This window comes from Cyprinus carpio, chromosome B22 (assembly GCF_018340385.1).
Source record: "Cyprinus carpio isolate SPL01 chromosome B22, ASM1834038v1, whole genome shotgun sequence".
Lineage (NCBI taxonomy): Eukaryota > Metazoa > Chordata > Actinopteri > Cypriniformes > Cyprinidae > Cyprinus > Cyprinus carpio.
In genome coordinates, this window is record NC_056618.1 from 2,520,936 (window position 1) to 2,535,077 (window position 14,142).

Below are 14,142 nucleotides of genomic sequence, written 5' to 3' on the forward strand. Positions count from 1 at the left end.
GAACCTTGAGGATGGTGTTCAAAAAATTATTTTAATGTGCCATTTAAATTATTTTTGTTAAACACAGAAATAATGCACGAATGTTATTCACACAAATGTACATTTATCATAAACACTTCTTTCAGCATAAGAAGAGACAGGAAATAGTGGCCAGCCAAAACCAAAGTGTCACAACATCTCTAGATAGTGTGAACTAGTGAGTATAGAAATAAAACGGCATTAACTATTCAATATCTAATGTTATGTCATTTTTGTGCACTGACTGACATCTTTATTGGTGTTAATTGGCTCTTGTGCTTAAAGCTAAATCCTGAGCTGATGTAAACCATATATTTTTGTCACAAAAACTTTTCTTGGTCTTTTCACTCTAAACCACCAACAGACTCTTTGATTTACTCAGCAGCTTTGCAGTTTCGTATGGTAACTCATGAGAGCAAACAAAAAAATGTGTTTTAATTTCATTTAGTTAATCAGAGCTATAGTCCGCAGGGATTTTGTTTGTTTGTTTGTTTGTTTTTGTTTATGTTTTTCTGAGAGGAAAATGGCAGGAAGGAGTTAATTTAGGAGAGGATCTGCAAACCACAAGTTGAACAAAATAAATACAATAGTGCAAAGAAAATCTGCACTTCAACAGTTACTGTTCAAAGTCTTCATCCTGTTTGTGTCAGTGAAAGAGCTGAACTTCCTCTAATGTTCATATAGCTACTGTAAAGACAATCCACGCTAAGTTTACTGTTCAGCTTGAGCTCATCACTGAAGCAAAAGGAGGACCCTTCTGAGGGGGAAAGGGCGGAGCGATTTTATCCAGACGAAGTAACCGAAATCTGGAAGTATGGAAACTGAAATCAAAATGTAGCGTTTTGGATTCTGTTGTCTACTTCTTTTTTCTTCACCTAAAACAAATATCGTGTGTTTTTAAAATGGATGGATGTACCACAACTTATTAGGATATATTTTGATCGAAGTACAGTAATAGGCCAACACACATCGTAATCTCAACAAAGACTGTAGATCTTAATGGGCTTTTCTTTTTGTATCCCATCTTGAAATTTTCAAACGAAAACAATAACAGCTATACCTTATATTGATAGCACTATTAACTGTATTCCTCGAAATGGTCTTTTTTGTTTTAAACGTATTAGGCTATTTTTAATAGGCCTATTCGACTTTGAAAAAAGCGGATGATCAAACTCGCTTTACTAAATCATGAGGAGTTTATTGATCGGATATTTAGGGAACTGTGAATATGATTCATAAATATTTTTTCCTCTGCCTGTGGATTTGGTTCTCACATGGTAAGTGATACATTTTTTATTAAATGGTGGTTCATTCCCAAAAGTTGCCGTTTTCATCTTTTCACACAATAAAATTATATATTTCGGTATTTTGAATATGTTCAACATCTGGAAAACATCCTGTCTAAAGACATAAACAACCGACTCATGTCTGAGTTGGTGAACGAGTCTTTTTCAGTGGGCTTGTTGTTTTTTGTTATGTATTGTTTTCTAAAATTGGAGAAATATATTAATAAAACAATATTTTTGTGTGTTTCAGGTGTTATTGGTGATACAGATGAAGTGAAGTCAGTGACTGAAGGAGATTCTGTCTCTCTTAACACTGGTGTCTCTGAAGTGCAGAGAGATGATTATATACTGTGGATGTTTAACATTAACAATTCAGACACTCGTATTGCTGAAATCCATAAGCAGGTCATTGATATGTATGACAGTAATAAGATATTTGGAGACAGACTCCAGATGGACAGTCGGACTGGATCTCTGATCATCAGAAACATCAGAACTGAACACTCTGGACTTTATAAACTACAGATAATCAAAGCTGGAGTCACATACAAGAGTTTTTCTGTTGCTGTCTATGGTGAGTAATATTACGTTTAATAATATCAAGAGATAAAAATGATGTTAAATTATCAGAAGAATTGTTCTTTAAGATGAATTAACCTTTATCTAATAAGGTATAAGAGGTTGTGCTATATTCAGAATATTATCAAAGCTAATCACATTATAGACAGCCACAGTGCCTTATTGCTTAAAAAAAGTTATTAAAAATATTTTAAAAATAGTTCATTATTAAGTGTGTGTTTTGTGGATATTTAATTTATATATGGTTTTTTTTTTGGATTATTTTCTTTTTATTTTTTGAAATTTTAAGAAATGAAACATTACATTGCTTTCTCACAAGTTGATTCTCTGCAGTAAATGGGTGCCGTCAGTCAGAACGAGATTCCAAACACAGAATACCACGTTTTCAATTTTTTCCTCATTTAAATTAAGTAACATTTGTATTTCCATTTATTCTCAATATTTCCAGCTCCTCTTCCCATTCCTGTCATCAATAGAGACACTTCAAACTGTTCATCATCATCATCTAAACGTTCATCAGTGTCCAGATGTGTGCTGCTGTGTTCAGTGTTGAATGTGAGTCATGTGACTCTCTCCTGGTACAAAGGAAACAGTTTATTGTCCAGCATCAGTGTGTCTGATCTCAGCATCAGTCTCTCTCTACCTCTGGAGGTGGAATATCAGGAGAAAAACACCTACAGCTGTGTGATCAACAATCCCATCAGCAACCAGACTCAACACAGCATCAACATCACTCAACTCTGTCACACATGTCCAGGTACGTCAGTGGTGATATTAGTGATTACAATTAGTGATTAAATATATTCTTCAAGCTTTCCAAGATGTTAAGTAAGTTGAGAGTCTTGACTGATAATTATTATTGTTCTGTTGTTCATTACAGAACTCATACAGCAGTCACAGTCGGTGGTATTATTAGTTATAGTGATAGTACTGATCATGGTTGTAGTTGGGGGCTTCATATACTTGTACCACAAGAAATGCAAACAAGCAAGATCACAAGGCAAGTATTACTCTTTTCATAATATTATGAGGATTCTGATACAAAATCAAGATTTTAAAAGATGTGCCACAATATCTGTTTTTAAACACCTTTTAAGACTTATTTGAAAAATGTAACATTATCATTAAAACAGTGCAGACTTGTGAGGAAGAGGTACTTTATGCTGAAACAAGATTCTGTGCACGTAGTGTTCACGTACGGTAAGATACAGTATTGCAGTGTGCAGTGAATCTGTCTGCAAAAACCACAAACACTGCGAGAAACACATGCGCTTACACATGTGACAAAGCAAAAAATGTGCCATCCTGTGCTGATGTCAGTGTTGTGCTTATTTGTCTGTTAATTATGTTGCCTTTCAAGCAATTTAAACCACTCTTTTTAGCTTAATTCCTGCTCATGCTTGTTCTTTTTCTGCTTAGGCTTCAGTTGTACATGATACCATCCCCAAGGCACTTTGCAATATCAACTTGAGAAAGCACATTATACCAATAAGTGTTCTTATTTCTCAGCTAGTACAGTTTAGGAAAGGTGGAGGTTGAATTTTTTGGAATACATGATTATGCCTCTGAAAAACAACAGGCATCTGTAACACACACACAAACAGTGATGAAAAGTCTCCAAATCACAAAAGCATTTATTATAAACTCTGATTATTCAATGGCAGCTGAATCAAATGCAGGAAAGCAGTGATTTCCTTGGATTTTATTGGGGCTTTAAAAGTGATTAGTGTTTTTAAGTGTTTTTAAAAGAAGCAAAAGATCCTTAATGTTCTTAAAGATAAGATATTAATTGTCTTAGTTTAAGAAAGTTATTTAAAACGATCAAATAAAACACCATGCTTTTGCTCTCATGTTCTTTGCTTGTAATTGTCTTTGTATTCAACTGTTGTCCTTGAGCCGATTTATAGTGTTTATATTCAAGAAGGATTACAAGAACATCACCAGACTGTTGATATAGATGTATACACACAAACACTACTTATATACATACACGCATACACAATATTTTTGTTGTTTTAGTTTTTTATTCCTAACATTCATGTTTTGATTTCTTTCAGAAACCGGATGAAGGACACCACATCATATACTCGATCGTTAATACCAAATGAAAGGATCAGTGTATTTGCATTTTGGTGGCTAATATGAAGCTGGCATGAAAAAGTCATTTTCAAGTATTTCAGGTTCAATGATCTCAAAGCGCAACTTTAAGTGCAGATTTTCAGAGAGTGACAAATGCTTCACAGTTCTGAATGGAAGTGATTGAAGTCTAGTGTTTCAGTTCCATCAGTATTTTATCACTAATTCAAGATCGATTAACATCCTGTTTATGTATTATTCATTTCTCTGGAATATTTGACATTGATTGGTCAGCTGGCATTCAACAATCAAATATTTCTGAATAATCTCCACTCATCTGACTAACCCCATATAACTGCATGCTGTTACTTGTTCAGCAGTCAGCTGTTTACCTGTTAGACAAGACATGTTCATACACGTTCAGCTCTGTTGCGGGAATCTTTCTCTTAGACTCTGTTAAACATTATCAGTAGACACTGAAGTCTTAACAAAAACCTATTTTCTCTATTTTCTCTGCTATCTTTTCTTTTTTTTATATATATAAATATATTATTTTTTATTTTATATATTTTTTATTTTTTTTTTTTTTTGTTTAGTGGTGTACTTGGTATATATTATAATTTAGATTTTTGGATTTGTTTTCAACACTTCTGAAATGTATTATACATTTATACCGCATTTATACCTTTGTATTAAAATGGCTATTTTGTAATATTGTACCTGTATTTCTAAGCAGATGAAAGTCAGATTCATATGAACAGTTGAAGTTTTTCTACAAATTCTGTTAAAATATTTTGGACCTTCTGTGTTCTTGTGGTGCCATCAGCCAATCAACATTGTAAGGATTTTTTTCAGTGATCAGTCAGATGACATTTATAGCATTAGCTCACATGTTGTTCACAGGAGTCCCCATGAACGCCACGTCTAGTTTAACTGCTTCTGCCTTTGAGATGAATGGGAATTTTAACAGTTAACTGTCTTCGGTTATTATATAGACATCTTTTGTTTTTCACAGATTAGATCCTGAATGTCTGACGCCCATTTTAATCCAACCCTAACTGACAAGCCGTTACTTGTCTGCAGTTAGTTGTTCAGCTCGTCAGACAGGACATGTTTCTGCAGCTAATACTGGAAATTTTCCACTGTATTTTACATTTTAGCTCTGAGCTCATCAGAAAAAGTTGTATTCTACAGCACTTTTTCAGTATAGTAAAAGAAAATGTGTACTAAATACTGTTTTCTGTGATGTGTGCCCTACTGATCTTGACATACTAATGCTGACCTAGTCTCACATGTAAAGTAGTAATGCAATGCAAACAAAACCTTTGCTATCTGTTTCTACATTCATGTATTAAACTATCTAAAACAGCACTGACCATGTGTTTATGTTTTCAGAGTTTCAAATCAGTGTGTACCATGAGAAAATGTATCTAAAAAGAGTCTTTCGTGGTTTACTGATGTTTTTAGCCCCACAAATGTAGTCATGTTCTAAAGAAAGATGTCATTGTGGACTTACACAGTAATTATTTGACTAATTCATAAAATAACCTTGCCTCCATGTTTAGTCTGGAGTTGTAAAACTTGGTGAATTCAAGTCCGTGACACCAGAGGGAGCCAGAGCTTTAAACTTTAAACAATGTGTATCTCTTCCTAAACAGTATGTGACAATAAAATAAGTCCCAAAGCCACAATCCATTGTGCTTTTAAGGAGGATTTGGTTCAGAACTACAAGCATTTATACTTCTGACTCATCCAACTTTCTTAAAAAATGGTTTATTATTTTATATCATTTATTTATCGCATTCTACAACATGAGAAAAAAACATGTACATGAAAAATGTAGAAACGTTGGACAACTATGGGGCACCACTGTGAAGCAGCAAGCATCACAACGAAAAAGAAACCTCAAAGTTGATCTTTAGCTAAATCCGTGCAAATGTATAGTGCCCCATTTCTATATTTTGCCTGGGGCCCCCAACTCACTAAATCCGCCCCTGCGTAAATGATGCTTTCCTTCAACAATAAACTGAAAGTTGGCAGTAATGTCAGTGAAGGTTTCTTTCATTGATTAACTGTTTATTGAATTTTATGATGTTTGCTGTTTATTGATTTTTGTTAAGTGTATAGTTCACTGACATCCATTCAGAGAATACGGCCTCTGGTCTCCTTCGCAGCGCACAGCCAAAGCAGAAAGTGTTAGCATTAGCCATTGCAGTTTTTGGCTAAAGGTTTCAGGTTTGCCTTCCAGTGGCTTTGAATTCACTCTCTGCTTCCGTCAACAAAGAAGAAAAGTGTGTAGCAAAGCAGTGCAACAATTAGCACAGAATTCTGCTGTGCACTGCATTCTCTAACTGATGACTGACATGCTGGTTTAAAGGTGCGCTTGCCGACTAAACATCCCTATTTTAGCAAAGACCCATCAAGAGCCTGGATGAGCTGCCATGAGTGACTGATATCAGCAGTACGCATCAGCTAGCAGGGTTAAATTTAAATGCTTTTCCTCCTCGACAGTGATTGGTGAGAAAAAATGACATCACAAAATATTCGATTTTCCAATCAGCAGATATTATGTGTGAGTGTGTCCATTATAAAGAGACATTCATATATTATGTTCCATTATGTAATGCTTCTGTGATTGACTTGTGTTTCTCCGTCTATCTTGATTGTGGTTCAAACTCTGGTGGTTTTATGTAGGCTACAGGATGTGGGGGAAAACCTTAAACTTATACAGAGGAAGTAGATCATAGAAGATGGAGCTGATGTAATTACAGCTGTTTACAGGACAGACTACATTATGTGCTAATTAATTGTCTGAATGATTTATTTGATTTAAGTATAACGCTACATAGAGTGTTAAGCTACATACAACTTCTTTTTAGTTTGTTTTTAATGTAATTATCATGAAAAGGGAATCATTAACCTGTGGTTTGAAGGATGCAGCCTCTGAAGTGGGACACAGTTATTGTACTATGAATGGGAGAAAGAAAAGCCAACTGCCAATTGATAAAGCCATCACGTCACAGCAGCTGCCTCTAGAAGCTCTGGTTTGCATAAAAAACAAAAAAGTGCCCTGAGATGTGTGCTTAGAAAAGCACACACACACATTGCCTGGACCAACCTGAAATACAAGCTTTATAATGTTATTTCAGCATAAGAGATACTTTTTCCCAGCTGATTTCAAATATATGTGAGTTACGTGGCCAAAACTAACATACAGTGTTTTAAACCAGAGCAAAAGGAACTGAAAGCATTTTATATGAGAAATTGAGGTTCATCACAAGACGCACATACAGTATACAAACCTGACCACAATAGAAGACCATTTCCAGAGAAGTGTCTTTTAGTATAGACTATAGACTGTCTAGAGATCAAAATCTCATTCTGCATAATTTACTCTTGCGTGAGAGAAAGATGCCAGGGCATCTTTATGATTTTACATTGTGTGCCTTTAAAACAGTATCAGTGTGCAAAGAGCTTTAAAACCACAAAGTCTTGTAAGTCAAACATGTGCAGTTACTGCAGCATTACCACTACAGTATTTACTGCAGCCATTGGAAATGGCATTAAAGTTGACATGTTTGTCACAAAAATGTTTTGCACTGAAGAAGTTGTGCACAAGGGCCCTTTCTGAAATGCAGAATGAACATGAGATGCTTTGTGCCTTTACTAGCAGCTCAGTGTTAGATTCAAAATGATACCTGTGGTCAGATGTATTTAGGTCAGTTCGGGGTATCAAGCCTTTTTGTTGTTTTTGAATGCAGCTACTGGTGTTTTGGCGTATACCTATTACTGGACACGCAAGAGTGCACTTGAGTGTTAGTGTGTATAAGGTGTATTTGTGACCACAGCGAGTGCTTTGCTCACAAGCTCTTGTGAAACTCCCTTACCACCCTTAGTGCTTCACTGAAAACAAATGTAGTGGGAACGCTTCAGAGAACTGGAATACATACTTTAAATACAGCTACAGGTAAAAGATCAGCTTGAAATGAGAGCAGTGTTTAGTGACATTTACAAAGGAATGTTTCTTTTCAGCTTCACCGTCATCATTCTAGCTGGTCTGCGTCATTCTAGGTTTTGAATAAAACCCATCTGATCAGTATAGGATCGAAACAGTTAAAATTGTATGGTGTTGAATGTAGCTTGTCATTAAGATTTGGAGTTTGGGGAAAAGCATCATGCTTCAAAACTAAAGAAAGTAAATATCAAGATACCTTTTGACCTGATGGTGGCATTATTTTGAGTTTGAGAGACCCAGAAAACAGATTACAAACAGATTTCATTGTCTGGCCACAAATTGCATTTTCACAAATAAATATGTAAATGATTGAAATAAAAGTAATAAGAAGCATTGTAAGTCTAATAAAATTTGGTTTCCTGTTGTTTCATGTCGATTATGTTAAAACTGAGCTGATGTCTTAAAAAGGATGCTACATTAAATAAACATATTATGATTCGGATTCTCCACAGTTATGCTTTTTCAAAGTATTACAAATATGTTTAATCTTAACCATCCGATGAGAAAGTTGACAAGGAAGTTGAGACTTAGCTGAAAAGGAAATGGTGGCCAACCAGAAACCAAGGTGTTAACAGAAAGAGAAAAAAAAAACCTTCTAGAGCTTAATTGAGAGGAACAAGGCTGTTACAGCTTCTCGGTGGTTTAGGGGTCATGCATTAGAGCTGTGTGAAATGGCATACTACCATTTCCCTCTGTTCATGCAGTATGTATGTACACAGCGAACACTGGGTGAATGTCTGTGTGCTTACCTGAAAGCTTCCTGAAGTTATGTAAACTCTATAGTTTGCATTGCAAATTGCATGTTGGGTCACTCAGACTCTCACAGACACAGGTGCATTGTTATGTCCCATCCTAGAAAAATAGAAAAAGAATGTAACATGAGATGGTCGCTATTAAATGTGGTCCAACTCCAGCTGGAAGATCATTATTTTAAGCTGCCATGGCTTCATGGAGACCAAAGGCAAAAACTAACCAACAAAAGAAGTCATCAAATATAACTTGATTACATTAAACAAAAACACATGTACATACCTGACAAAAAAAACTAATCACAAACTAATCCAAAAATAAACGTCAGGTCATCCCTGTACACTATATGTATCTAATAATGTCTGTTGCAACTCCGAACATTAACAGGACACATCTGTATCAAACATGTTAAACATCTGTATCAAACATGTGTTAGATACACTACAATATGGATTTGTCGATGTGAGGAGAATCCATGGAGCTCTTCAAGCCAAGAGGGTCAACACTAAAATGAACACCCCTGTCTAAAAACCTTTTAAAGGTTTGTGCCACACAATCCACCAATGCTCTTCCATCTGGCAACCAATTCTGCAGGGTTGTTTATGTGTGTACCAGGAGGAGAGCTTTCCAGAAAAAAAAAAAAAAAAAAAAAAAACTTGGCCCCTCTCAAGGTTTTTTCTTTATCAACATGTGCACAAAAATCTCAAAATTCCAGTGGCACAAACATTTTAAGCACTGTTCTTGGATCTAGGCCAATACGTAATGTCAATTATGCTATAAAAATAGATGGAATTGACAGGCTCTTAATAAATTATTCAACTCAGCAGCAGAGATGCAAACAAAAGACGATCAGAATTATGGATGAACTCGATATAAGCATTGATGTATTTAATGTGGAAGTATTGATAGTGAATTATTATTGTTATTACTACTATTATTATTATTTGGCAAAACGATTTTACAAAATGACAAATAAATATTAAAACTATTCGTTTTAAAAAATATACTTTTAAAGAATAGTAATTAAGAGAGTGATTTGTTTAACGAAGTTTATTTGTAGTATGAGAACTTAGCGCGGTTTGTTATAGTAGAGACGAAGATGCTGATTACTGTACTCATACTGTAGACCAGGGGTGGATAAAGAGAGAGAGGGAGGGAGGGGTTGTGTGCGTGCACTAAGTGTAGCGAAATGCTTGATTTTCCTTTTTCAGAACCGAACATTCAAACCTAATGGAAAAACCTTCATATAACCTAATTGGATTATTTCTCGCTTGTTAACGTTTTTTAATTCTTGGACGTTGTTACTGAAGAGGTGATGGAAAACTTTAGCTACATCTTTTTGTGAACAGAGGACCAGATCGATGAAGTTGTTTTTTACACGCACTCAGTTTTCTTGCGTCATGTTTAGACTGTTGTTGGGTGTTTAAGAAGAGGTTAAGAAAATGATTCACAGCGCATCTTTCTTCTGTCTGTGTCTTTTGCTATCGACTGGTACGTTATAACTTACTTTCGCAATTTTTATCGCAAATTAAAAATCATTAGAAACATTTTTTTTTCTCTGAAATGTTATATGCAAATAAGGCATCATCTAATTAAATATGAACTCAATTGCATAAATTTCTACAACAAAAAAATCTGAATATTGGATAATGCAAGGTCCAGAATTCTTGCCTGAAAAAAAAAGTAATAAATAATAGCCTAATAAACCTTCGGAATATAAAACTGTAAAATCATGTGCATGTAGTTTTGTGTGTGTGTGTGTGTGTGTGTGTGTGTGTGTGTGTGTCTTGCCTTAAGAGCAATAACATTTGTCCTGGTGGATCTTCCTCACTAATATTCTGTTTGATCTTAAACACGTTTTTCATTTGCTTGATAAACTGTTTTTCTCCAGGAGTGTTTGGTGATGAAGTGAAGTCAGTATCAGCGCTGGAGGGAGATTCTGTCACTCTAAACACTGATGTTAAAATGCAGCGAGATGATCAGATTCTGTGGATGTTTGGACCTCAAGAGAGTCGAATAGCTGAAATCCACAGACAAAACATTTACATAGATGCCATTAATACAATATTTGAGAAAAGACTCCAGATGGACGATCAAACTGGATCTCTGACCATCAGAAACATCAGAACTGAACACTCTGGACTTTATAAACTACAGATCATCAGCAACAGAGGAACTTCAAACAAGAGATTCAATGTTTCTGTCTATGGTGAGTAATTGGTGCCCTGCCCATCATGATCCAGACTGTGATGATTCTCAAATTTTAAAAATTTAAAAAAAAATTTCCCCTGATTCATCTGTTTTATAAGCATTTCATGACGAACCAAAATGTGAGTGAAACTTATTTTCTAAACTTCCATTATAATGGTTATTGTTTTATATTTACTGAAATAAATACTTATGAATAGAAGGAAGAAAGACAATAGTGTTGAAGTTTTAGGTACAATGATAGTTAGAAAAGCTGTAAAGCCACATTTAGAAAGAGAAATAAAATTTAATCATTAAAGTTTAGATGGATAAATTGGTATAAGAATGAAAAGTCAATTTAGTATGCAAATATAACTGACATCATCCCTGGTTCGAGCCCGTGTGTGTGTAAAGACAAGTTTTGTGTGTGGATCTAATTGTGTATGGATTAACTGGTTCTCGCCATGAATATGGTAATAGATGCCGGAATGGCGGTAAGGAAATAAACAAAATAATGGACATCATCACCAGTCTGTTACATCTTGAAAGCATCAGAATCAAAGTAAAAAACAAACAAATAAACAAAAAAGCACAAATATGGTATAGCAGAGGCAGAGTTTTTATGTTTAATTGTTCTTGCTGAACAACCTTTTTTTGAATCTTTTCCAGCTCCTCTGCCAGTTCCTGTCATCATCAGTAACTCCTTAAACTGTTCATCTACATCACCATCATCAGTGTCTAATTGTTCACTGCTGTGTTCAGTTGTGAATGTGAGTGCTGTGACTCTCTCCTGGTACAAAGGAAACAGTTTATTGTCCAGCATCAGTGTGTCTGATCTCAGCATCAGTCTCTCTCTTCTCTGGAGCTTGAGTGTCTGGATGATTCATACAGCTGTGTTGTGGCCTTATTCATTCACCAACAGGACGACACATCTCAACAACACTGATCTCTGTCAGCCATGTCCAGGTATCACATTATCTCTTTTCCTCTAATTGTGTTAAATTAATAAAATAGTGTTTTATTGAAATATTTAGTCCATGTCTATGTGCTCTGAGATGTTCTCTCATCTATAATGGTATTTACATATCGACAGTTCATTGTTAGAAGATATTATCATATACAAGTATTTGTCTAGCCAGTCAACGTGTGACATTTGTCTTAAATGAAAGTCTGTTGGCGGTTAAAAAATGGCATGCCTTTTGTCCCACCCTAAATCCTTTTCAAAAGGAAATACTTTAACAACAACAACAACAAAAAATGATAGTAAACACTGCAGAATATCAAACATGTTGTGAGCGGTAAAGAGAGAATCTGAATATCAAAATATTCAAGTACTTTACTTGAATACATGCTTAGGTGAAATGTAATATGTTCAATGACAGATTCCATCACCATAATTATTTGTTTTTAATGTTTAAACTATTAAGATTACACTATTGGCTCTTTTTTGTGCATTACAGAACAGGAAGAGCGTTCACATCTCAGCATTTCAATAGTTGTTATAGTGCTGCTGCTGCTGCTGCTGTTAGCTGTAGTTGGAGGTTTGATGAACTGCTACAGAAAGCGTAAACAATCGGGAAAAGAAGGCAAGTATTGACATGCAAAATACATACAATTAAAAAATATATTAAATGTAGTAAGGTTTATTAAATGTGTGATTATTATTAAAACAGTTAAGGCTCAAGAGGAAGAGATACTTTATGCTGATACAACATTCTGTGCATATCGAGTGAAGAGTACGGTAAGATACATCATATTTCTGTGTGAACTGCCTTTTGTGTGTGTGTAAACACCCTCAGCTTCTTTAAAAATTTGAAGTCTGTTGTGTATGTGTCTGAGAATATGTTATCACACTGCTGTGTTTCTCTCTGATGTGATGACGCTAAAAGGTTTTCTCACTCATTCTGCTCAACTGTGGAAATAGAGCCATTGTTTGAAATTATTCTGTCTTTCACTTTTATAATTCAGTGTGTTTGAACCTACTTGATTTTATTTTTGATTGTGATGTTTCCTTACAGGATGTCATTCCAGCAGATCAAACATTATATTCAACTGTTAAGACATGAAAGACTGATCGAGCTCAGACATCTTGTAGACGTCTCAATTCTCTAATTACACCACGAGGAGGTGAAGATTGAGGGTCAAGGAGGCTTCCTGAGTCATGAGCGAGGATACACAGGTGTATCCTATGAGGAAGTCTTTTTTGGCTAAAAAACTGATGCACATATAAATTCTCCTCCCCCTTCACATCTTTCGTAATAATTTACATTTATATTTTACCTTTGCAGTTTAAATAAGCCATACATGTCATATATTTCAAAAGGGCATCTTGCTTTATTAATATTTACTATGAATGCCTTAAATAACGGATTTTAACAACATAAGAGCAGATGCCTTTATTGCAGCTGATGACGCTTTAAGTGATGCTTGAGTGGTCGAGAATATTCCAATGTTCATCCTTTGATTCCTCCGTCCTTATTTCCTTTTCTTGAATCCTTCCCTCGAATCCAAAGGGAGTGGAGCTAAGACGCGAGGAAATGTAGCGAGGAAAGGAAACAAGTATGCACAAATAAGAAATGAGAAGCACCCCGATGTCACTTTGATAACACCAGTGTTTCTCCTTACATGTGTTTCATTACATTTCATTTAGGAGCAGCTAAAGTTAAAGATTATTGTCAGATTAGTGAAGTAGATTTTGTAAATATGTATATTTTCATTTCATTCCACATTTCACAGTATTATTTTGTATGATTTTATATATTTTGTAACGCTTTAGGAGTGGGTGTCATGTATATATACATGTCATTTCCATCAGCAGTTTTGACGTTATAATTGAGTGTCATGTTAATAGTGATTTAAAAGATCTGATTTGAGCAGCCAGAGCATCCAGTCTGAGACACATCTGTTAAGATCGATTGCATAAAAAATCCTCCAAATGTGGTTTTAATCAGATTTCAAGGTTTTTTGTTGTTGTTGTTTGTTTATTTGCCTGTTTGTTTGTTTTTTGGCTGTTCAGACTTTGAAAAACCTATCTAAGTAATATCTGGACATGCAAAAATCAATTTTTTGCTGACAGTCTGAACAAGCCCTCTGTATATATATATATATATATATATATATATATAATATATATATGTGTGTGTGTGTGTGTGTGTGTGTGTGTGTGTACACTTTTTTATTTTAGTGTGTAAAGTTACAGTGATTTATTTTTATATAAATTTTTAAAAATAT

At 34.9% G+C, this 14,142-nt stretch overlaps 1 protein-coding gene and 1 pseudogene across 2 annotated transcripts; both read left to right on the forward strand.

Moving 5' to 3' along the window:
- Positions 1-630: 630 nt before the first annotated feature.
- LOC109092022 (natural killer cell receptor 2B4-like) lies at positions 631-3,450 on the forward strand. Of its 2 annotated transcripts, XM_042749609.1 has the most exons (5): positions 631-1,295; positions 1,555-1,878; positions 2,332-2,640; positions 2,764-2,883; positions 3,017-3,450. In XM_042749609.1, the coding sequence occupies exons 1-5, from the start codon at positions 1,247-1,249 to the stop codon at positions 3,085-3,087; spliced, it is 873 nt and encodes a 290-aa protein (XP_042605543.1). In that variant the 5' UTR covers positions 631-1,246; the 3' UTR covers positions 3,088-3,450. The 2 variants fall into 2 exon arrangements, with proteins under 2 accessions (XP_042605543.1, XP_042605542.1); XM_042749608.1 differs by having other exon boundaries at positions 2,764-3,450.
- A 2,367-nt stretch (positions 3,451-5,817) lies between these two features.
- Positions 5,818-13,928, forward strand: LOC122141454 (annotated as a pseudogene).
- Positions 13,929-14,142: the final 214 nt, after the last annotated feature.